The sequence below is a fragment of the Scyliorhinus canicula genome, chromosome 4, assembly GCF_902713615.1.
Source record: "Scyliorhinus canicula chromosome 4, sScyCan1.1, whole genome shotgun sequence".
Lineage (NCBI taxonomy): Eukaryota > Metazoa > Chordata > Chondrichthyes > Carcharhiniformes > Scyliorhinidae > Scyliorhinus > Scyliorhinus canicula.
In genome coordinates, this window is record NC_052149.1 from 64,905,351 (window position 1) to 64,930,971 (window position 25,621).

Consider the following 25,621-nt stretch of genomic DNA (forward strand, 5'->3'; position numbering starts at 1 on the left):
AATTTGGGCAGAGAATTCCAGGTGCCAACCACCCTCTGGCTGAGAAAGGTTTTCCTCATGTTCCCCCTAATACTTCTAGTAATGACCTTAAATCTATGCCCCTTGGTAACTGACCCTTCAGATAGGAAAAACATGTTTTTCCTGTCTGTCACATTGAGGCGCCTCGATTTTGTATAATTGAAATAGGTCACCCCTCGGCCTATTCTGTTCAAAGGAAAATAACCTTAGCTTCATAGCTGCAATTTCCAACTCCTGGCAACATTCTTGTAAGTCTTTCCTGCACTCTCTCAGAACAATTCTGCCCTCCCTGTAATGTGACGACCGGAACTATACACAGCATTCCTGCAGTGCCCCAGCCAGCTTTTTATACACATCCATCAGTATATCCCTGGTTTTGTATTCAATATCGTCCCATAAAGGAAAGCATTCCATATACTTCCTTTACCGCCTTGTCCACCATTCCTGCCACCTTCAGGGACCAATGGTCGTGCACTCCAATGTTTCTCACTTGCTCAACCCCTCTCAATATCCTCTCTGTATGCATATTCCCTTGCTTTGTTTGCTCTCCCCAAAATGCTTCATGTCATATCTTATTGGATTGAATTCTATTTGCTGCTTTTTCACCCACTCAACCAAACCATGATATAATTCTGGAGACAACAGCTATACTCTTCACCATCACATACTCTGCCAATTTATGTGTCATCTGTAAATGTCTCAATCATGCCTCCCGCATTTAAGTCCAAATCATTAATGTAAAGAGTAAGGGCCCCCAACATTGAGAACTGTGGAGCATCCCTGCAAATTGCTCTGCATTCACAAAAATATCCATCAACCATTTCCCTTTGCTTGCTGTTGCTGAGATAATTTTGGATCAAATTCATTATATTCCCCTGTATCCCATGAAACCTCACTTTTCTGACCAACTTTCCACTTGGGAATTTGCTAAATGCCTCGTTAAAATCCATGTAGATGACATCCTCTTCACTGCCCTCATCAATCCTCCGTTACTTTCTCAAAAAATTTGACGAGGATAGGAAGATGTGGGTGAGTAACTACCGGCTAGTAGCGGGACGTCAAGGGCCGCTGATCCTAAAAGGAAACATTGCGCACTTACCTGCGCTCGTAAGTCACTTTCAACCGTCTTCTTGGTGTGGCAGCCTTGGCCCTCCAATACCTCAGTCTGCACAGGCTTCAGTGCAGCGCAAGAGGAGTACAGCCCCGTCCTGTTATGACAGGGCCAGATTGGGAACCCCCATTGAGGGAAGGCATTTAAACAGCAGATTTATATTGAAGACAACAGGCAACATGTTTAACAAGTATTTTAAAAGTATATAAAAGTTTTTTAAAAAAGTTTTTTTTGCTCTTTCTTTATAAAGGCATTGTTATTGTTGCTTCTTTTAAAGTAATTTTTAACATTTTTTATGATTAAAGGTGATTATTTATAAGTGAACATAAATTTGGTTATTTGTTATAAATCCGTGAAACTACTTAAATCTGTAATATTATTACACAACTTTCTGTGTCTAATGCTTAAAAGTGTTTGTTTGTTTTAATTTAGATTATGGTCATAAGATTTTAAAAGCGCCCCAAGGCTTTTTGCTGTCTCAGTCCTTGTAACATCTGATATTTGTTTGATTTGCGTTTATAGAATCATAGAATCACTGCAGAAAACCAGTCGGCCCATCGAGTCTGCACCAACACCTCAAAAGAGCACCCTACCCAGACCCATATCCCTGCCCTATTCCCGTAACCCCACCTAACCTTTTGAACAGTATGGGGCAATTTAGCATGGACATTCCACCGAACCTGCACATCTTTGGACAGTGGGAGAAAACCAAAGCAGCCAGAGGAAATGGTGACAGCACAGTGCCAGGGACCCGGGTTCAAATCTGGTCGTGGGTGACTTTGTGTGGAGTTTGTACGTTCTCCCTGCATGGGTTTCCTCTGGATGCTCTGGCACTTTATACAGTAAAATACCCTTTTAATGGAATTAACAGCCTCATCACAAACCAAAGTTTAAAAAATAATGGGCTGGATTCTCCGCAGGCGGAATGCTCCGTTTTGCCGGCAGCTTGGGTGTTTCCCGCCGGTGTAGGGCTGCCCCACAATGGGAAGCCCCATTGACCAGCCGGCGCAATGTATCTTCCTTCCATTTTATTTGCGTTTTAAACATATTTATAAACGGTAAACACTAATAATATAAAATATTAACACACAAAAAAATGTCTCCCAATGTCTCCTGCCTCTGGTAGACCGAAAACTTAAACTGCAATTTAAAAAAGTGCAAGAACTCCCCTAACATCGGGGCAAGTGGTACAAGTTAGCGCTATACCTGCATTTTTCATTGAGTACTTCCAGTACAGCGCATGGTTTCAAGAAGGGAAAAAAAAATGTCCGAAAGTTTAAACGCTGCGTGCTTCCAGCGCGCATGCCCGTACGCCCACACTTCAGGTCATCATGCCGCACATGTGCAATGGATCAGCAACTTAAGTAGCTGACCGGAGATGAAGTTATAGGCCATGATCTTCTCCTTACAAAACCATGCTGACCATTCCTAATCGATCCATGCCTTTCTCGGTGGCTGTTTATCCTGTCTCTCAAAATAGATCCCAAAATTTGCCCACCACCAAAGTCAGACTGACTGGCCTCTAATTTTCTGTGCTATCCCTCGCACCCTTTTTAAATAATGGTACAGCATTCACAGCCCTCCAATCTTCTGAGACCTCGCCTGTATCTAGTGAGGATTGGAAAATTATCCTCGGAGCATTCACTATTTCCTCCACGACTTCCTTTATGGATGCATGTCAGTTCCTCCCGTGCTTGCTCTCTCATAATGTATATCGTATCTAATATTTCACACTCGTCTTTAATTAGAAGGTCTACAACATCCCTCTCCTTAAAGAAGGTAAAGACAAAATACTCATTGTGAATCCTTTCCACACCTTCAGAATTAACACACAAATTACCACGTATATCTCTGATAGGTCCTACCCTTTCCCTAGTTACTCTCTTGCTCTTAATATACTGATAAAACAGCTTTTATTTGATTTACCTGCCAATATTTTTTCTTATCCTCTCTTTGCTTTCCTAATTTCCTTTTTCATCCCTGTACTACTCCTCTTGGTTTTCTACGATAGTAAGCCTTTTATGACTGTCATAACCCAACATTTTTCTGCTTTATCTTACCCTGTATGTTTCTAGGTAACCAGGGGCTCTAGATTTGACAATGACACCCTTTTTCATATGGAGACATGTCGACACTATGCCCATAGAATCTTGCTTTTGAATGCATCCCAATGATATGACACAGTTTTCCCTTCTAGTGGTTGTATCCAGTCCACTTTCGCCAGTTCACCCCAGCATTGTAAAATTAGTCTTCCTCCAATTTAGAACTTTTACTCTTGTTCTATCTTTGTCCTTTTTCACAATGATGCTCAATCGAATTGTATTATCGACACTATCCAAAATGGTCCAAACTGCTACTTCATCCACTCACCTATCTTAATTTTCCAAAGCTTGTACCCCCTCTCACTTGGCTTGTTATGTGCTGGCTGAAAAGGTTCACTTGAATGCAATTCAAGAATTTTGTTCCCTCTGTGCCCTTTGCACCATAAGTATACCAATTGATGTGAGGTAGTTGAAGTCCACAACTATTATTGCCCTATTGTTTTTCATTCATAAATCTGCCAACCTATTTCCTCTTCTAACTAACTTCCACTATTTGGCAGTCTCTAATACACTCCTAACAGTATGACTGCTCCTTTTTTATATCTGAGCTCAACCCATATGGCCTCATTTAATGCTTCATTTAATATAGGAGTGCTATCAAATGGCCACGCTACGCCTGAAAAGCAATTTGATGCGGCGCAGCGTGGCCGATAAAAGACGGCAGACTTCAGGGATCTACCCAGCTCGCACCGCCTTGCAGGATCCAACGTGATCTCGTGAGACGTTGCAATGTAATTCTTGCCCGTTGTGGGTGGGATCACTTTTTGGCAAATCTGCAATTTAAAGCAAGACAGTCAGCCTCACTTTAATGTGCAGATTTCTGAGGTACCTGAGGTTTTGGGATTCATCCCCCTTGCCTCGGAGATATTGGACGAGCGCCGTTCAGCACTGGTCCCAAATGGGGACCAGATGAAATAGCACTATTGGGAGCCTCCCAAGAGGATTATAGGCCCCTAAATGCATGCACTTCAGGCAGAGTTGTGCCCTGGTACTGCTTATGCCACCAGGGCAGCCTGCCACTGCCAGCTGGAATGGGCACTGACAGGGTGCCAGGTTGGCATTGCCAAGCTGCCACCCTCTCCTGCCTCTGTTTTAGAAGATTGTCCTTGCAAGGACTTGAGCACACAATGTACGCTGATACTCAGTGCACTACTAAAGTACTAAAGTCTTATTAGAAATGTTAAACTGATTTCCCAACCGCCCATTTCTTTTTTTTTAATAAATGTTTTTATTGGGTTTTTTTGAGCAAGGTATAATTACCGTTATGTACACAGAATAAGAAACATATATATATATATCACACATTTAGAGGAGAAGGGCACACCCCAACATAAAAAAAATACAATAACATATGCAATGGAATAACTGGTGGGGTATTGTGCACCAGCTCGACAGCGGCATCTCTGTACATCTGGCAAAATTACCCACCCCACAGAAGTAGGCGAGACTGGGGGGGGGGGGGGGGGGGGGGTGGGGGGGCAAGCACACCTTTGGGTGCCAGGGAGAAAATCACAGCGTGCGATATTTGGCTGTGCTATGTGCTGCTGTCGCCCGCCCTTCCCGGACGGGTCTCGCTGCCGTCCCACGTTCGCCCCTGCTTTTGCTGCTCCTCCCGTCCTCCATCTCCAGTTTCCTCGTTCCCCGCTCCTGGAGATGTCATGCACGTTTTGGCATCCCGTGTCCTCCCTTCGGCTCCCGCTTCCCTGCCCCCCCCCCCCTCCACGGTTCGCCTCCCTCTCCCCAGATTTAGCTGTCTTCCCTCCCCCCCCCCCCTCGTGGTTCACCCCTCCCTCCTCATGTTTAGCCCCCCCCTCTCCCTCCCAGTCCATCTCTCCCCTCCATGCCCCGGCTACCTTCTCCCGACTCCCGCCCATTTTCCCCTGATTCTTGGCCACCCGGCTATTCTTCCTCTTGTTCGTTGGCCATAAACAGGTCCCGGAACAGTTGAGTGAATGGCTCCCACGTTCTGTGGAAGCCGTCGTCTGACCCTCAGATGGCAAATTTGATTTTCTCCATTTGGAGAGATTCCGAGAGGTCGGACAGCCAGTCTGCAGCTCTGGGTGGTGCTGCTGACCGCCAACCAAACAGGATTCTACGGCGAGCGATCAGGGAGGCAAAGGCAAGGGCGCCCGCCCTCCTCCCCAGGAATAGATCTGGCTGGTCTGAAACCCCGAAGACTGCCACTATCGGGCATGGCTCCACCCTCACCCCCACCACTTTGGACATAGCCTCGAAGAAGGCTGTCCAGTACTCCACAAGTCTGGGGCAAGACCAGAACATGTGGGCGTGGTTGGCCGGGCCTCTTTGGCACCGTTCACATCTGTCCTCCACCTCCAGGAAGAACTACTCATACGGGTTCTTGTTAAATTGGCTCTATGTACCACTTTTAGTTGCGTCAGGCTGAGCCTGCGCACGTGGCAGTGGAGTTGACCCTATGCAGTGCTTCGCTCCAGAGTCCCCACCCTATCTCAATCCCCAGGTCCTCCTCCCATTTCTTTCTTGTTGCATCCAGTACGGTGTCGGCCCTTTCTACCAGTCGGTCATACATGTCGCTACAGTTCCCTTTATCTAGGATGCTTGCGTCCAGTAGGTCTTCCAGTAGTGTCTGTCGTGGCAGTTGTGGGTACGTCCTTGTCTCCTTTTGTAAGAAGTTTTTGAGCTGCAGATACCGTAGCTCGTTCCCCCTGGCTAGCCGAAATTCCTTTGTCAGTTCGTCCAGTGTTGCGATCCTGCCGTCCGTGTATAGGTCCCTGACTGTCAGTGTCCCTCCGTCCTGCCTCCACCTTTTGAAGGTGGCGTCAGTCAGTGCTGGTGTGAACCTATGGTTGTTGCAGATGGGAGCCTTGTCCGACATTTTGGTCAGGCCAAGTTGCTGCCGCAGTTGGTTCCAGGATTGGAGGGTGGCTGTCACCACTGGGCTGCTGGCGTGTTTTTTGGGTGGGGATGGGAGTGCTGCCGTGGCAAGGGCCCGGAGGGAGGTCCCCACGCAGGAGGCCTCCTCCGCGCGCACCCACTCAGCCTCTGGCTCCTGGATCCATCCCCTTACTCGCTCGGCTGTTGCTGCCCAGTGGTAGAATTGTAGGTTTGGGAGGGCTAGCCCCCTCCCTGGATTTATTTTTTTGTAGGACCTTCTTTGGGATCCTAGCATTTTTACCCCCCCCCCATACGAACGCCATGATTAGTTTGTCCAGTGCTTTGAAAAAGGCCATGGGGATGTAGATCGGAATGGATCTAAACAGGAAGAGGAACCTGGGCAGTACGTTCATTTTGATCGTCTGGACTCTCCCCGCGAGGGAGAGTGGGAGTGTGTTCCATCTTTGCAGGTCCTTTTTTACTTCCTCCGTCAGACTGATGAGGTTCCATTTGTGGATCCCTTTCCAGTCATGGGCTATTTGGATCCCCAGGTAGCGGAATTTGTGTCGGGCTTGTTTGACCGGCAGCCCCTTTAGTGCTCTCCTCCCCCCCCCCCCCCCCCCCCCCCCCTTGCGGGTGTACTGGGAAGATCTCGCTTTTGCTCATGTTGAGTTTGTAGCCCGAGAAGGCTCCAAACTCTTTCAGGAGCGCAATGATTCCGTCCATGCTGCTCTGTGGGTCCGAGATGTAGAGGAGCAGGTCATCTGCATAGAGTGAGACTTTGTGCTCTCTGCCTCCCCTTCGGATCCCCCTCCAATTGTTTGCTGCCCTGAGCGCGATTGCTAGCAGTTCGATTGCTCGTGCGAACAGCAGCGGGGACAGTGTGCATTCTTGTCTGGTGCCCCTGTGCAGCTAGAAGTATTGGGTGTTGGTATTGTTGGTCCATACGCTCGCATGGGAGCGTTGTATAGGAGCTTTACCCAAGCGGTGAACCCTGTTCCAAGCCCGAACCGCTCCAGTACCCCTCTGAGGTATTAACCGCCCATTTCTGAGGAGTGAAGTGCACATAAACGGTCCCATTGCAAATTTCTTGGGTAGCCAGAACCGTGTGAGGCTGCATTGCAACAGCCTCCCCACATTAAAAGACTCCATACCGGATTCTCCGTTAGCCGATGCCAAAATCGGGGTGTGCAATCGCCGGAGAATAGTGGCCGACGCCAAAATTACAGTAGGCGCCGGTTTGATGCCACATCTCGATGCTCTGTCACCTCGAAAACGGCGTCGATGCGCTGCACACCGTGCGTACTTAAACACTGTTTGCATATCATTAATGGGCTCACCTGCGATTCTCTGCCTCCGATGGGCCGAGTTCACGACGGCGCAGTTCAGATGTCCTCTCAAAAATCGCGAACCTGCCATGGTTGCTGCTGAGGGAGAGAGATAGTGTATGGACAGTGTCCAACACTTCGCCGATAGTCATGTCGCTGACCAGGAGGCTTCTGCCAGGGCTGGGGGGAGTAGTGGAGGGTGGCCAGGAGGTGGACTGTGGGGTCGAGGTTGACGGGTGTGCAACACCACTACCGCAGCCGGCAATGCAGCCATACGGCTGTGCATGCCGCTGACAGCCCGCTTTAAACCCAGTGTCCTGAGTCATATAGGTGACCCCACCCAGGGCACCCCCTTGCCCCAGCTGACCCATCAGCTGTATGGACACTCCAGCACAACCAATCCCATCTTTTTGGCTTCGATAAGTGTGTCTGGGGGGAGTGTATGTTTTTCGTGGCTGCAGCTTCTCAGCCTTGCAAATGTTGATCACGGACCTGGCGAATCCCGCACCATTTTTCATGGGAACCGATGGTGTTCCACATGGCACCGGTGCTAGCCCCTCACCGGCAGTGGAATTGGTGCAGGTGCAATGCCGGTTTTCCTGTGTATAAGTCCATGGATTCTCCGTTGGTGTCAACACTTAGTCAAATGCAAGCTTTTGTCACAGGCTTCTTGCTTTGAGGGATTGCTCGGGAGAGAGTTCCATTGCTTAATTAAACGAGGACAGAATATAATTGCTTTCTGACTGCCTCTCAACCAGTACAGCAAAAGTGATTCACTGGATATTCATCTTATCTGTGGGATCTTGTTAGCCTCATTGTTCTGCATTTGCTTAACAGTTCTTGCCCTTAAAAAGTAGGTCAGTGTATATGAAGCACTTTGGGATGTTTCTGAAAGATGTGGTAAGGTGCTAAATATGATTTGTATTCTTTTTTTTCTGATGTAACATGACCATATATTCATGAGGTTAAAAGTAATTCTGCTTTATATATTGTGAGCTATTTCTTTTCTGAGCTAGTGTAAAGATCAAATCATATGAAATTGCCTCTTTGAGACAATCTTATGTTGCTTCCCAAATCGTTCAGTGATTTCCTTCTCCATATTGATGTGAAATGAAAACGGTGCCATTTCAAAACAAGCGGCAGCATAATTGGACCAAAGAAACACATGAGTCAATTGAACTAGTGGGAAATAGTGACAGGATTCAACAATTCTTTTGAATTTTTTGTGTTTATCAGGCTGGGAACCCAAGGACAGCTTGATCAAACTTTGTGTTTTCTTATTGACACTTGCATTGTTTTACCTCCAACAGGGAATTGCAGCTGCAGCACGCTCAAAAGGGGAACACAAGCAGAGGATCTTTCTGACCATTTCATTCGGAGGCATAAAGATCTTTGATGAAAAGACAGGAGTAAGTCACCATTCAGCCAAGTCCAATTGTAAAAATATTCCTAGCTTGCAGGCCTCAGATACTTTAGCAAGTGAGGGTTGGTTGAGTCCAAAGTCTAAGTGGTGTTGACTATAGATTTAATTTATTATTACAGTAATTGTCATTGTTGCGAGATGTAAATTATGGGCCAAGATATACAGTACAGGATACCAACAAGACTAAAAAGGTAACATGTTGCTTTCAGCAATGTGGAGCCTGCACTGGGTTACACTGCTGATTCCATGATTTTGTCAGACAGGGGAAGCGTTCTGAATGAGTGCTGTGTTAGGGTGGGAAACTCTTTGTTACTACCAAAAGATTCAGTTTAAAAATTAACTATCTGGTACCGTGCTGCAGCAAGATTCTACTGCCACTTCCCAAAATGCAATGTGTTACCTGTTCAGTAACTCAATTCCCCAAAATTTGTGAAATGAAATGAGTGCTGCATCAACACAGATGCTGAAGTATAATCGGGTCAAAGGAACACATGGATCAATTAAACCGCATGCATGAATGGCAGAATTGAAAGAAGAATATCATATCTAAAAAAAAAATCATAAATATCACTGACTAACTGAATTGCGTATCTGGTGCACAAATTAAATGTCCCAAAGATGCATTGTGACAAGTGTCGTATTGTCCTTTCCCAACTTCAGAAAGTAAATCATAATAGTAAAATTGCATATAGGAAATTCCAAATTCTTACCAATGGCTCAGTGTATGACCCTTGATTGCAGGAACATACAACCATCGGAGTTAGGAGCAGGAGTAAGCCATTTGATCCCTCGAGCCTGCTCCACAGTCAATAGGATTATGGCTGATCTGGTTGTAGTCTCAATTCCACTTTCTTGCCAGAGCCTGTAACCCTCAGCTGCCTTACCTTTCAACCTTCTGTCTATACACTAATTCTGCCTTGAATAAATTCAATGACCCAGCCTCCCACTCTCTGGGGAGCACTGAGCCACATCAACCAGTGTTGCGTTAGCCGACCTCAGTTAGGGTGACATGTGTAGACTTCTTAGCGATTGAAATTTTGTTCAGAGAAAAACTGTTGAACTGCAACTCATGATAATGTACTGGCATTTACATATCATCGGGTCAGTTCATGTTGTGCCAGCTATTTTTGTGTATTAATTTTAATTGCAATGCCAGAGAAAGTAATTGGCTTTGGAGAGTAGAGTTTCCTAAATATAATCCAATTTACAAGATTAGGAAGCACGTAAGCCATTTGATATTTCTGCTGATGAGCCATATTCTAAATTTAATTTTGTGTTATTCAAAGTTTGTAATCCTTATAATAGCTGACCTGGGCCGGTTTGTACAGTTTATGGAATTTATTTGTTGTCTCATGTTAAAGTTGATATATTTCAAATGGATATGGATTATTAAAGTCTTTTTTTTATTAGCGTGTATTATAAATTTGTGTATTGTTATGAGCTGGTGGATCAGTAATAGAATGGCTTTTTACTATATTTTACTGTAACAGAAACAAATACTCTCTGGTCTTTGTGCAGAAATCTAGATTGCTAGATGCGCGCACACGTCTGACAATGTAAGGTGACTGATGTGATGGGTATTTCATGTGATTTCAGCAGTTCTGCTTTACATGCAATCACCAAGTACACAAACTAAACCTAACTTTTTATTAAGCCGCCATAGTGCCAGATGACTGTAGGTTGCTTTGCCCTTTGAGGGGGAGAGTTGACTGGTGGTGATTTAACCTGAAGATCACCACGCAACATGGAGAACCTCAGCCGTTACAGGAATTGAACCCGCGCTGTTAGCCTTGCTCTGCATCACAAACCAGCTATCCAGCCAACTGAGCTGAGCTGGCCCACTAAACCGAATTGTATAAATGGGCTGAGATTTTGATTCCTATCAAACTTATCAAATCTCAGATAAGTGTGCACTGAAAGTGCATAATAATGAAAAATATCCGCTTCCCTGTGAAGTCCTCCTGGTGTTGTGTCTGGATTTAAAGTTTTATTTAAATTATAGAATTGGGAATATTGAAATTTGCCACTTTTTTATCCCTGCATATGTTGTGCTACTTTATCCCATTAGTTCCTTATCTTAGATTTAATGCTTGTGTCATTGTACATGATGGGTGATTTATCTGGGCCACTGCTAGACTCTGGGCTGTTATTTCATTGAACATACTTTTTTAACTCCTTGGTTCTTTCTCGTGCTAAAAACTGATTTTTCACAGATTTACTTCAAATGTAGCTCGTTTGGGGGGGGGGGGGGGGGAGGGGGGGGGGGAGGGGGGGGGGGGGGGGGGGGAGCAGTTCAGTTCCATGCTCCCTACTGACAATTTTCTTTTTTTCTAACAGAAAAATAACATTTGAAAACACAGAAAAATATATTTTAAGTCAGGAATAAAAACTGATCTTAATGATCCTTAGATATGCATTAACCTGGGGTGGCACGGTGGCGCAGTGGTTAGCACTGCTGCCTCACAGCATTGAGGACCTATGTTCGATCCCAGCCCCAGGTCACTGTCCGTGTGAAGTTTGCACATTCTCTCCGTGTCTGCCCCCACAACCCAAAGATGTGCAGGGTAGGTTGATTGTCCACGCTAAATTGTCCCTGAATTGGAAAGAAAAAGCATATGCATTAACCTTATTTAAATCCACATTTGGCGGATCTTGAATATTATCCCACCTGTTACTCTAATCATTCTTTAAATGTAATAATAGAATTTTAATGAATTCACATTCGATGCACATGGACAATATTTTAAGGAGTTACATCACATTTTAACAAGCAGTATTTACCACAAGAATGCTTCACACTTTGCAGGGATAATTTTAAACCTTTGCCTCAATTCTAAATTTATCGGTGTCATGCCGAAAGGAATAAGCTCACTGCCAGCGGGACACAGCTAAACACTCAAAACTAGGACAGGCCTCATACTGTTATCTGTGATTGCTTGCAACGGGTCAAATTTCCGGAGCAATTTATGAAGAAGCAAGGAACTAGAGAAAGCACTGAAACTTTTATAAAGGCCTCCTCTTTGACCAGTAATAAATGATATGTTATAGCTGTAACTTGGACTCCGATCATTTGAGGAATAGTCTGCTTCCCAGAGAAATTTCACCTTACTAAAGTGGTGTCAGAAGCCAAAACAGATGTCTTCATCAATTCTTATAGTGCATGTATGCAGGAAACATCAGCATTTAAAGTCATTGAGGGCTATTGTGCTGCTAACCTAACAAATTAAAGTAATCAAAAGTCCTTAAGCCAAGGGCTATGAGAGTATTTATGTGCATCTTAAATTCAAAACAGTAGTTTGGTCATTTTAGTCCCAGGACTGAAGTCTGTAATTTCTATTCTACATCTTTCAGCTGTTATTTGTTTGCAAACTGGAAAGCATTTCAACTGATTTTGAAACCTATTTTTGTGATATCTCTACTTTTGTTGGGCTTATCAATGGGCAATCAGCTGGTTTTTATTGTTCCCTGATAGCAGAGACTATTCTCCAATAATGTCAGTTATATGGCAATAGAGAAAACTACTTTCACACAGATGATGATTCTCACGCTGGTCCATCTAACATTAAATCAAAACAAACATACTAAACTTTTATTTTACATTTAATGTCTGTTTTATTCTTAAGTATTAATCAAAAATCACAAGAATGTTCTTGTTCTCTAAATATTGCTCGATCATGTCAAGAAACAGTCGGCAGCGTGGTGGCACAGGGGTCACCACTGCTGCCTCACTGCACCAGAGACCCATGACTGTGTGGAATTACACGTTCTCCCCCTGTCAGCGTGGGTTTCCTCCAGGTGTTCCGGTTTCCTCCCACAGTCCAAAGATGTGCAGGTGTGGTGGATTGGCCATGCTAAATTGGCCTTAGCATCCAAAAAGGATGGGTGGGGTTACTGGGTTACGGGGATAGGCAGGGTGCTCTTTCAGAGGGCCGATGCCGATTCAATGGGCAAAGTGACCTCCTGCACTGTAAATTCAATGATTCAATGATTTTGCACTGTAGGAATCCTATGGTTCTGAAGTGAAAAAAATAAGCTTTAATCTACATGCTAATATTAGTGACTGAAGAATATCATCAGGGAATTTTGCTGCAACCACTGTCCTTTCACCCGCAAGACCTAGGTTTGAATCCACACAAAACCAGCAGATGAAATGTTCCTCTCTGGTCCTATATGAAATGAGTTGAAGCAGTCTCAACCCAATTGTAAATGCTCACCAGTTCACAACACAAAACTGCCAGTAATTTATGATAACATGGTACAAGGTCATTAGCTGAATCTAGTTGGTTTTTCAACCAATATTTGATGATGTTCCACATTAAACTTAATGCTTATGGAATCGATAGAAAATTCGCCAGCTCAAATTAAACTAGTTAATGCTGCAAAGCAGAAAAGAATGAAAACATTCAGGGAAGGAGATGAGAAAACAAGTGTCTGAGGGTCCTGGTCTTGGATATCCTGCTGTGCATACACAATATGAAGGAAAGTATTTTCTGTAAGTTTCTTGATGACTGAAACTATGAAAGGTCAGCAATTGTGATCTCTGGGGGGGGGGGGGGGGGGGGGGGGGGAATACTAGCTACATTTTTCAAACATAGTTGATGCATCAGAAACGAACATGTAAGATTTTGTACTATAACAAATACAGGTTGACCTTTTTTACAAAGCCCATATTGAAGCAAGATGCCTGTTTGTGACTCTTGAGGCTTGATATTTTCGAATTGGCATTAACACAGCAATTAGCTTATTTCTTGTACAAGAGTTCATGTCAATCTGAAACTTTCGACTTTGGTGTCTTCTTCCAGGTTTTGCTACAACCTGTTCTTGGCTCCTTGTGTCTGTCTTCAGCTGCTGGTACAGTCTTTGCCTGACTATTCTTACTTCTCTTCTTATCCCATTCTGGGCATCATAGGCAGCACGGTGGCACAAATGGTTAGCACTGTGACTTCACAGCGCCAGGGTCGCAGGTTCGATTGCCCGCTGGATCACTGTCTGTGCGAAGTCTGCACATTCTCCCCCTGTCAGCGTGGGTTTGCTCCAGGTGTTCCGGTTTCCTCCCACAGTACAAAGACGTGCAGGTTAGGTGGATTGGCCATGCTAAATTGCCCTTAGTGTCCAAAAAGGTTGGGAGGGGTCATTGGGTTACGGGGATAGGGTGGAAGTGAGGGCTTAGGTGGGTCGGTGCAGACACGATGGGCTGAATGGCCTCCTTCTGCACTGTCTGTTCTGTGTTCGACTCTCACACCATTCATCTGGTATCCTCAAAAGATCTATTTTGTTTTGTATTATAGGCTTTCCCTCAGCAATATAATCTAAAGCTGGTCAGCTTCTACATGTACTCTGATGACACCTAGCTCTAACTCAGCATCACCTCTTGACCATTCTACTATTTCTAAATTGGTGGACTGTTTATTCAAAATCCAGTCCCGGATGAGAAAATGGTTCTGCCAAGTGAATAGTGGAAAAACAAAATTATTGACTTTAGCTCCTGCCACAAACTCTGGTCATGAGTCACGGACTTCATGGGCTACATTTAACAGGGCACCATGGTCCCCTAGAAGAACAAAATCTCTAAAACTCCAAAATAAGAATGCTGGTCTGTATTGGGCCAGTTTAGCTCAGTGGGCTAGCCAGCTCGTTTGTAATGCAGAACAAGGCCAGCAGCATAAGTTCAATTCCCGTACCGACTTATCCGAACAGGCGCTGGAATCTGGCGACTAGGGACTTTTCACAGTAACTTCATACTTGTGACAATAAAATATTATTATTATTATTATTGGTCTTGGTGGTGAACGTATTGCAGTAACCATTCACCATATATGTCACTGTATCACGCTGTTGCCCACGAGGACTCCACCTATGGGCCATTGTAAGGTATTACCTGTGATGTGTCATGTTGGTGCCTTTGTGGGCTGCGCCCCGACTCCTCCCTTTGAGTGGAGGTATAAAGAGCAGTAGCTCTGTAGGCGGCTCTCAGTAGCAGAGCAGTCGCAGGCAGGCACTGTTCTAGTCGATTAAAGCCAGTTTACATCGACTCTCTGTTTTGTGTGAATTGAAGGTCGCAACAATTTAATCGACGACAACACCACAATGGAATCGGCCCTCAAACCTGACCGACTGGAACTCGACCCACAGGCCGCGGAGGCCAAAGGGATTTTTTCACACTGGCTCCGCTGTTTCGAGGCCTACCTCGCCGCCTCCTCCTCGCCTTCCGTCTCCGACGATCAGAAGTTGAGCCTCCTCCACGCCCGGGTGAGCCATCGAATCTCTGTACAACTCGAAGAAACCTCCGCTTACGCAGATGCCCTCGCGATGCTGAAGCGTCTATATGTAAGACCCGTGAATGAGGTGTACGCGTGGCATCTCCTCACTACTTTCTGCCAACGCCCCAGGGAATCATTGGAAGAGTACCTACGCGACCTCAAAGTCCTTGCGCGAAGTTGCAACGACCACGCAGTTATGGCCACTCAACATATGGACCTCACAGTCCAGGACGCCTACGTGGCTGGAGTCAGGTTCCACTATGTGAGACAGCTCCTACTCGAGAAGGGTGCCCTGGATCTGGAAGAGACAGTAAAGCTCACCTCCTCCCTAGAAGTAGAGTTCCAAAGCCTCAACGCGTTCCCGTCTGATCACGCGACCCCCTCGTGGACCCCGACCAAAGAGTACCCCAGGCCTGTGCCGCCCAACACAGGGGGCTACCCTGCTATTTCTGCGGCCAGCATCAGCACCCCAGGCAGCGCTGCCCGGCCCGGAACGCGAACTGCAGCAACTGTGGAAAAAAAGGACATTTTGCTAAAGTTTGCCTGGCCAGGTACAAACCCTCAAAATCGCAGGCCCGACCCTCAGACTCACAGGCCCGCAGATCCCGCAGTGTAGCAGCTTGCCTGCCGGCTCCGTCCCCGGACGCGTCATCGGCATCGTGCTGTCCATGGGGGCAGCCATCTCCAAGCCCGCACAACATATGCGACTCACGGGGGCCGCCATCATGGCCAAAGCTGCAATGCGCGCGGTGGACGAGTCCATCCCCTTCCAGGTGGAGAGCGACGCGTCAGAGGTCACCCTCACCGCTACCCTCAATCAGGCAGGCAGGCCAGTAGCATTTTTTTCATGCACCCTCACCGCCTCTGGAATTCGACACTTCTCAGTCGAAAAAGAAGCCTAAGCCATCGCGGAAGCCGTGCGGCACTGGACGCACTACCTCGCTGGTAGGAGGTTTACCCTCGTCACTGAACAACGATCGGTAGCCTTCATGTTTGACAATACGCAGCGGGGCAAAGTCAAGAATGGTAAGATCTTGAGGTGGAGGATCGAACTCTCCACTTATAATTACGATATCGTATATCGTCCTGGGAAACTCAACGAGCCCCCAGATGCCCTGTCCCGCGGCACGTGTGCCAGCGCGCAAGATGACCGACTCCGGGCTATCCACAATGACCTCTGCCACCCGGGAGTCACCCGGCTTCTCCACTACAACAAGGCCCGCAACCTGCCCTACTCCACTGAGGAGGTCAGAGCCATGACCAGGGACTGCCCGATCTGTGCGGAGTGCAAGCAGTACTTTTATCGACTGAATAAGGCCCCTTGGTGAAGGCATCCCGGCCCTTTGAGCGCCCTCAGTATCAATTTCAAAGCGCCCCTCCCCTCCACCAACCACAACACATATTTCCTCAACGTTATTGACGAATTCTCCCGCTTCCCCTTTGCAATCCCCTACCCGACATGACCGCTGTGACCGTTATTAAAGCCTACATAGTGTCTTCACACTATTTGGTTTCCCCACGTACGTTCACCGTGATTGGGGCTTGTCGTTCATTAGTGAAGAACTGCGTCAGTACCTGCTCGGTAAGGGCCTCGCCTCGAGCAGCACTACCAGTTATAACCCCCGGGGAAACGGTCAGGTGGAGAGGGAGAACGCGACAGTCTGGAAGGCCGTCCTCCTGGTCCTATGGTCTAGGAATCTCCCAGTCTCCCACTGGCAGAAGGTCCTCCCCGTGCACTCCACTCTATTAGGTCTCTCCTTTACACGGCTACAAACGAGACCCCTTTTGACAGCCTGTTTGTTTTCCCCAGGAAATCCACCTCCGGGGCCTCGCTTCCGTCCTGGATGAAGAACCCGGGGCCTGTCCTACTCCGCAAACACGTCAGGAGCCGTAAGTCCAACCCCCTGGGCAAGAGGGTCCAGCTCCTACACACCAACCCCCAGTACTCATACATTGAACACCCCGATGGCCGACAGGATACGGTTTCCCTCCGGGACCTAGCGCCCGCAGGTTCCACCACCATCGCCACCCCAACTTACCCCGCCCAACCTACGTTGACCAGCACCCCTGCCCCTACATGGCTCCCCCCCCCCCCCCCCCCATTCCCACTTCACCGACCCACAGGAACGAAGCTCCAGAAGACACGCTCCCAGAGTCCGCGTCTGTACCCGCACCGGCAACTTCACTACCCACGCCCACACGGATAAGTTTGACACCCAGGCCAGGTGCGATACCAGAGCTTTGAGAATCACAGCGCACGATCCAGGCGCCGGACAGGCTGAACTTGTGAGCCCGTCACCCCCGCTGGACTTCATTTTTTTAACAGGGGGTGAATGTGGTGAACGTATTGCAGTAACCATTCACCATATATGTAACTGTACCATAGGCTCCACCTATGGACCATTGTAAGGTATTACCTGTGATGTGTCATGTTGATGCCTTTGTGGGCTCCGCCCCGGCTCCTCCCTTTGAGTGGAGGTATAAAGAGCAGTAGCTCTGTAGGCGGCTCTCAGTAGCAGAGCAGTCGCAGGCAGACACTGTTCTGGTCGATTAAAGCCAGTTTACATCGACTCTCTGTTTCACGTGAATTGTTGGTCGCATCAGTCTTGTATAGTTTACAATAGAACACCAGTAAAATAGAGTAATAAGAATACTAGTCTGCACTGTTTATTCCTTCTGCCTCCACACTTGCGCAGCTAAAATGTCAAGGTGGCAGGGAGGGAGCCGGTAGGGAGGGAGCAATGCCCTGGACAGTTGCCCTGTAACCATTTAACGCTGTGAGGAACATTAATTGGCCTGGGACAATCCTTCCAGCTCTACAGTCCCAGCAGCGCCACCCAAGGGGGGTTGAAGGAAGTGTAGGACCAGGTTTGACTGTAATGACATTGACAGGATCTTTCATGCCCATCCACTTCAAGTCTTCTGGAGGGTTGTGTAAGGTCCAGCTCCATCCCTCTGATAACTGTCTGAGGCTGAAAATGATGGTTCACAACATTGGTGCCATATTTGACCCCAGAATGAGTTTTTGAAATGTATCTGTGCCATGACTAAGATTTTCCGTTTCCACTTCCATAACATCACCTGACCCCCACCATTGCCTCAGTTTATCTGCTCTTGAAACTCCTATCCATGCCTTCATTACCTCTAGACCAGTGTTTCTCAAACATTTTTTCCCGGGACCCACTTTTACCAACTGGCTAACCTTTGGGACCCACGCCGGCTGACCTTCACGACCAATACCGGTTGACCTTCGCAACCCAGGCCAGCCGATCTTTGCGACACACTAAACACACACAACCTTCGTGGCCCACCATTATTTCTTACCTTTAATGCAACAGGTGAGCCTGCTAGATCCTCACAATCTCACTTGCTTTGTCATTCAATGTTACATTTCTGCTGAGGACTTCAGCTGACTATTTAAATTCTTGCTGCATTCTTTGAAAAAAAAAGTCCTCAAATTCGTCATGCCTTTGACATTTTGAGGGTTTTAAACTTCCCTTTGCCAGTACCTCCCTGCATATAACACACATGGGCTTTGCATCCTGATTTTCACTAGCACAATTAAGAAAGCCACACCTCAATAAATTATTTTCAGACTGCTTCGTAGTTTTTTCTTTGGGTGTTCACCAGCTCTGCATACAGCTCACACCAGTGCTGCTTTGTCCTTTCCTGGACTCTCCTAAGAAGCGGTCTACAGCAGATTCAGTCATGAGATCCTGGCCTGTTTGAGACTCTGGCCCTCTCTTCCTTATTACAAAATGGCCCATCTGCAGTTCTTCACACAGCCCTGTTGCTTGCTTGCTGGAAACTACAAATGGAGAAATATCTCCTTCATGATTTTTTGCCCAAATCATGGATGCAAAGGGTGCATGGCATCAGTGTGCCACGCTTGTGACGTGCTCTTTTCCACTGCTTCTAACGGAAAGCCTCCATCATTTGTATTTAAGGGGCAGTATCAGCCAGCATTCTTAAAAGCTGATCGCAGCCATTGGGTGCTTCTCCCATGATCGGAAATGCCGCGACTGATTGCTCCTCGATCCTCCCGATACCCACCCACGATGTACCTGTGGGTCGCAACCCTGAGATTGAAAAACCCCCTCTAGACTTCACTATTCCATTTTACTTCAGGCCAGACTCCCACTTTCTGCCATCTGCGAATGCAGAGTTTTCCAAATCTCTGCAGCCTATGTCCTAACTCTCACTACCGTTTCATTCACACATCACCACTGTGTTTGGTGACCTAGACTGACTTCTGGTTAAGCAAATTCTCGTGTTTCAAAATTCTCATCCTTATCTTCACAGCTCTTCATGACATTTTTTTTCCTCTCTCTCTATAAGCGCCTCCAGCCACACAACCTCCAAGATACCTCTCACTTTTGGCCTCTTGAGCATCCACTAGTTTAATTGGTCCACTGCTCCTTGCAGCTGCCTGGGCCCTCAGCTCTGGAATTCTTTCCCTAAACCTTTCAGTCCCTAAACATATCTTCCCTCTTTTAAGACACACCTTAAAAACTATGGACACAATCGAATGGCCTCATCATGCCCAACTCAGTTATGCGATGAGGTTGTTATGATGCTTGAAACACTTTGTGCGACCTGGTGAGATTTACATATTTAAGTGAGCTATTAGGCTCATTAGGCACCAGGAAGATCTCACCAAGGCACCATTTAACACTGGTCCATATTTGCACAACATCACCTGGGTGGGGTCTCCAAGGTGGCACTACCAGGCTGGCAAGGGCACTGCCAGGGTGCCAGGTTGGCAGTACCAAGGTGCCAGGTTGCCCATGCCAGGGATCAGGCCCAGGGGTACCCTGTCCTTAAGCAGTATGGTAAGGGTGGAGGGGGGGGGGGGGGGGGGTAGAGGACATACTAAGAGATAAGTTGGAGCCTTGGAGGGGGTGGGGGTGGAGGACACAGTGGGGGGTCCAAAGGAGGGTCAAGAAATTGGGGTGGCATTTAAAAATGGCGCCCTGATCTCTTCCTCGTCAGTGCAGGAAGTGAGGCAAATGCGACCTCAGTGGGCCATTCCCAACGGGATCAATGGGACAAAGATTCAATGGGATCATGGCTGATCTACAACCTAACTCCATTTACTCACCTTTGTCTCACACCTCTTGATGGGCGGAATTCTCCGCTCCCGCGGAAAATCACGAATGCCGTTGTGAAATCGGCCGACTTTCACAACGGCCCGATACGCCCCGCTCACGAGCTATTCACGCCCCAGAAATGGGCTAGGACCGGGGCCGCGGACCTCACGTGAAAAATGACGCCATAACCCTGCAACGCCCGAATGACGACCCGATGACGCCCACGTGACGCCGCTCTGCATCGTCAAAAGGCACGAGCGAGCACAGCAACGGGAGGAGAAAGATGTCGGAGCCACGGAGGGCCACCCCGAGGTTTGGAGAGCGCTCCTGGATGAGGTGGAGCGGAGGAGGAGCATCATCTGCCCTAGAAGAGGGCACCGCCACCCTGCCAGCGTAGTGCGACGGGCCTGGCATGAGGTGGGCACTGCCGTGAGTGCAGTGGGGCAGACCCCTCGGTCTGGGGAGCAATGCAAGAAGAAGTTCCACGACCTCACCAGGGCTGCCAGGGTAAGTGCCAAGAGGGTGCCCCTGGGTCACAACAATCCTCCCCCCCCCCCCCCATGTACTTAATCACCCACCTCCCCCCGGCACGAGGGGGAGGGGGAGGGGGGCAGAGTGACCAAGTAGTCACAGACCCACATGATCGCTGCAACCCGCTGGAGAGATGCAATGGTTTAGTTACAACTTGACCCCCCCCCCAACCTTCTCCAATATGTGAACGCCCTGATGATACCTGCCGAATTGATGATCTATCTATGCCCCCCCGAACAGGGCAAGACTGCTCACAATACCCGGGAGCGCAACAGGATCGGAGGAGGTTCGCCCATTTTCCACCCCCGACCACATTTGAGCAGAGGGCACTGGATCTTGCTGGGGGATATGCCACCCGGGAGGTCGCGCAATGCGAGGTTGGAGGGGCTGAACCAAGTGAGACAACCCTGCATGACAACGCCCCCCCCCCCCCCCCCCAACATCCTCTGTCCTTTCACACCTTGCCACTGGACACCCCCCCCCCAATCCTCTTTCCCTTCACACTCTGCCCACTGGACACCCCCCCCCCCCCATCCTCTGTCCCTTCACACTCTGCCCACTGGACCACCCCCCCCCCCCCCCCCCCCCCCCCCCATCCTCTGTCCCTTCACACTCTGCCCACTGGACCGTCCAACACCCGGCCGAGCGTTTCTAAATAACCCCGTTTCATTCCCTTCCCAAGGACGTGCTGCCGAACAACCAGGGCCGTCTGCATCCAGGCGAAGACGAGCACCTGCCACCACCACCACCACCGCACCCAGGGCCGCACGGCAGAGGGTGCCAGGAGCACAGTCAGGGGTGCCATCCTGCCAAACAGATTCTGTGGAGCAGGAGGCGCGGAGGACGGTGACAGAGGGAGAGGGAGAAATGGGCCGTGAACGCCCTGCGGCCACTCATCAGTGGGCCGATGACCCCGACGATATTTGTACGGACGAGGACCTCGAGCTTGCGGCACAGCTATCTCCCACACCATCCACCATCCCTGAGATATTCACCTCGGTTGGGCAATTCAGTGATGAGGCTCCAGGGTCCCAGTCTGGTTCGCACAACACAGCTGAGCAGGTACAGCAGGTGGAAGTCGGAGCAGCTGAGGGGCTGGACTGTCGGAGGGCAGGCCAGGCTCAGCATACAGCTGGCTCCCAGATGTTTCCTGGGTTCCTGGATTTACTTGACCCACCCGCACAGCCGATGCATCTCGAAACCCAGGGACACAATGACGGGATGAGGGCCGTCTTCCAGCAGCTGCAGATGCAGTTAGAGGAGTCGAACCGCGTCCAGGAGCAGGGAGTGGTGCCGCTCATGGCAGCCACTCAGGCCGACACCGCACGGGTGGCATCCGCGGTCGAGGCAATGGGTGAAATGGTTTCAGCCATGAGTCAGGTTCTGCAAGGCGTTGGGCTTCATTTGCATGCGTCATCCTCGGCCCTGATCAGGGCTGCCCTCTCACAGGCAGCAATGCGCTAGAGCCAACATGACATTGCCGGCGCGCTGCGGGCCTTGGCCGATTCTCACCAGGCCATGGCCCAGTCGCAGCACGCCATGGCACAGTCCCAGAAGGAAATGGCACAGTCCCACCAGTCAGTTGCGGAGAGCATCAACCGCCTAACACACGTGCTGGATGGAGTCGCGCACTCACAGGTTGAGGTCACACAGTCCCTGGCGGGAATGTCTCACTCCCTGGACTCCGTCTCTGCTAACCTTCGGACCCTGGTCGAAACCGTTGCAGGCCTCCAGGACTGGCAGTGCCAGATGTCGGTGGGGCGGCGGGGCACCCCCCCCGCTCGCACCTCCGTCCAAAAGTGAGCCCCGGGGACCACCGGGCTCCCCGATGGAGGAGGTGGTTTTGGGGCCCATCCCATTAACTCCATCACGGGACTTCCTGGGATGCTCGGCCTCCCACCGTCCCCCCCCCGGTGCATCGGGTGGGCAGCGGGCAGAGCAGGGTGGCCCATCAAGGCCGGGTCGCCCCAGGAAAGGAGCGCCGACGGGGAGACATGTCGAAGGGGGCGATTCGCAGCAATCCTCCTCCACTCCTGCTGTATCATCTGGGGATTCACTTAGACGTAGTGGTAGGGCCCATAAGGCAACAAAGATAGACACTGAGTAAGTTGGCACGGGTGAAGGGCACAGATTAGTTGTAGGGGCTAGGGCATCTGTAAACTATGTTAACCATTAAACTCACTGTTGCACCTAACTTGTAAGACTGTGTGATGTTTTCGTTGCCACAGGGATCGTGATGGTGACCGAGTGTCGCTGGGGTTGACGAGCGGTGAAACTTTGGTGCCGGGTGTGCAGTCCCTTCACCCCCTCCCCACCCCCTCCCACAGCTACCCCACGCGGGCACGTGATGGAGTGTCCCTGACGAACTCAGCGGCCACCGAGGTGGATGGTTCAGCTATTGCCATGAGTCAGACTTTGTCTAACGATTTTGAGTTCTCAGCTCATCGCAGAACGGGCTATCATCATTCAACATGGCACTGATCACACCCGCTGACACAGCCATCAATGTCGTGCCATACCATTGTGCAGCAGTGGTAAGGGTGATGTAGAACTGGAGCAGAATACGCAGAGCGGGGGTGCGGGGGGGGGGGGGGGGGGTTGTGTGTTGACCATCTGCGCGACTGGCGATGCAGGTCGTAGTGTTGGTGTTCAGCGGGGCCATCTTGCGCGCCACCAAGGCGTCGCATGCCCGCCGTCCTCGCCGGGTCCGTCGTGCAGCCTCCTGGGCATCACCAGCAGCCGGGTCCTGTCTGCGTGCTGCGCCCGCCACTCCACCAACCTCCTCCTCCTTCTCCTCTGTGCTGGCACTACTGCCACTGGCTTCTCCCTCCGCCTCCTCCAGCAGGCCATCTCCCCGCTGCATCGCTATGTTGTGCAGCGCACAGCGGACCGCAACAATACAAACGACCCTGTCGGCCTGGTACTGCAGGGCCCCTCCGGAGCGGTCCAGGCACCTGAATCTCATCTTCAGGAGACCAAAGCAGCGCTCCACCAAACTCCTGGTTGATGCATGGGCCTCGTTGTATCGGGTTTCCGCATTGGTCTGAGGCCTCCGTATAGGCGTCATCAGCCAAGACCTCAGTGGATAACCCCTGTCACCCAGCAACCAGCCCCTCAGCTGGGGGGGGCCGTCCCTCAAACATCGCAGGGATGTATGACTGCGCCAGAATGTAGGCGTCATGCACACTACCTGGGAACCTTACGCATACGTTCATGATCCTCATGTGGGGGTCGCATACCACCTGAATATTCATGGAGTATGTCCCCCTCCTGTTTGTGAAGACCTCCCGATCCTCTGTAGGCGGGCACATGGGGACGTGAACACAATCGATGACCCCCTGCACCATCGGTATCCCGGCCACGCTGGCAAATCCACGAGCTTGTGAATGTTGACTTGCTCAGTCCTCGGGAAAGGTGATGTAGCGGTCCGCGATGGCATAGAGGGCGTCGGTCACATCCCGGATGCACCTGTGCACCGATGACTGGGAGATCCCGGAGAGGTCCCCGCTCGGAGACTGGAAGGAGCCGGTCGCATAGAAGTTAAGAGCAACCGTCACCTTGACGGCAACCAGGATCGCGTGTCCTCCCCCCGTTCCACGTGGGGCGAGGTGCGCCACGAGGTGACAGATATGTGTCATCGTGTCTCTACTCAACCGGAGTCTCCTCCTGCAGGTGATGTCCGGCATTATCTGGAAAGAGATCCGGCCACGGTACACCCCCGGCCTCAGTCGTCGCCTCTAGTGCCCTGGCTGCACCCTCACTCTCTCCTCCTCCTCCTCCTTCCCCCCCCCCCCCCCACCCCCCCCTATCCCCACCCCATGCTGCTCAAATACTGGCAACTCCTCGTCCATTCCCTCTGCTGCTGAAGCTGGCCCTGCATCCACTGCGGGTTGTGGCTGTGGATGCTGCTCCATCTCCAACTGCAGTGCAGCAGCCCCAACCACTGCGCTGAACATAGCCGTTCTGTTCGCATACATTCTGCTAACCTACAGAAGGGTGGTGGGGGGCAGAGAAACGACATGTTAGACGGAGGTTATTGGACACCTTGGCAGCCGCGTGCCACGGGATACCTGTGTGTCCCGGTGGCCTGGTCGCTCTGCTGATACGCGGCCAACCTAACCCCTGGTCACTTTCTGCATCCAACGGGAAGTTAACTACGTCCTCCTCACCGGTGCGTCAGTGTCCTACGGCCGTAAGGCACAGGGCAACCAGCGGCCGTGTCCTCGTGACCGTCCTGCCATGGCAGGGCGGCTGACATTTTGTAACTGGGGGTGTACAAAAAGGTTTAGTCGGTGGCCAGAATTAAAAAGGTGCTACTACAGAGAGGAAGGCAGGCAGGGGGTTTGGGTCTTCCGAATCTGATGTGTTATTAATGGGTGGCGAATGTGGAGAAGGTACGGAGCTGGGTCAGAGGGGTTGACTCCCAATGGGTCAGAATAGAGGAAAGTTTGGGTAAGGGGTCGGGATTGAAGGCGTTAGCGACAGTGCCGCTCCCAATGGCCCCGGGTAGATACTCAGAGAGTCCGGTAGTAATAGCTTTGTTGACAATTTGGAGGCAGTTTCGCCAGGACTTCAGGTTGGGGGCAGGGTCAAGGGAAATACCGATTCGGGGAAACCATAGATTTGAGCCAGAGAAGTGGGATGGAAGTTTTCGGAGATGGGAGGAGAAAGGAATGAGGACGCTAAAAGATTTATTTCTTGGGGGTCGTTTTGCGGGATTGAAGGAGCTGGGAACGAAGTATGGGCTGGAGCAGGGGAAATATTTAGATACATGCAGATTTGAGACTTTGCCAGAAAGGAGATACAGAGCTTCCCAGTAGAGCCGGCTTCCACATTGCTGGAGGAGGTGCTGACGACAGGGGGACTGGAGAAGGGGGCAGTATCGGCGGTTTACGGGGCTATTTT

General features: G+C 49.6%; 1 protein-coding gene across 1 annotated transcript in view; it reads left to right on the forward strand.

Moving 5' to 3' along the window:
- Positions 1-25,621, forward strand: part of dab1a (DAB adaptor protein 1a) — an 858,599-nt gene that overhangs the window by 661,294 nt on the left and 171,684 nt on the right. The window contains exon 5 of the mRNA XM_038793498.1: positions 8,723-8,821. Coding sequence (XP_038649426.1) covers positions 8,723-8,821 — 99 coding nt within the window. The remainder of the gene's footprint in view (positions 1-8,722; positions 8,822-25,621) is intronic.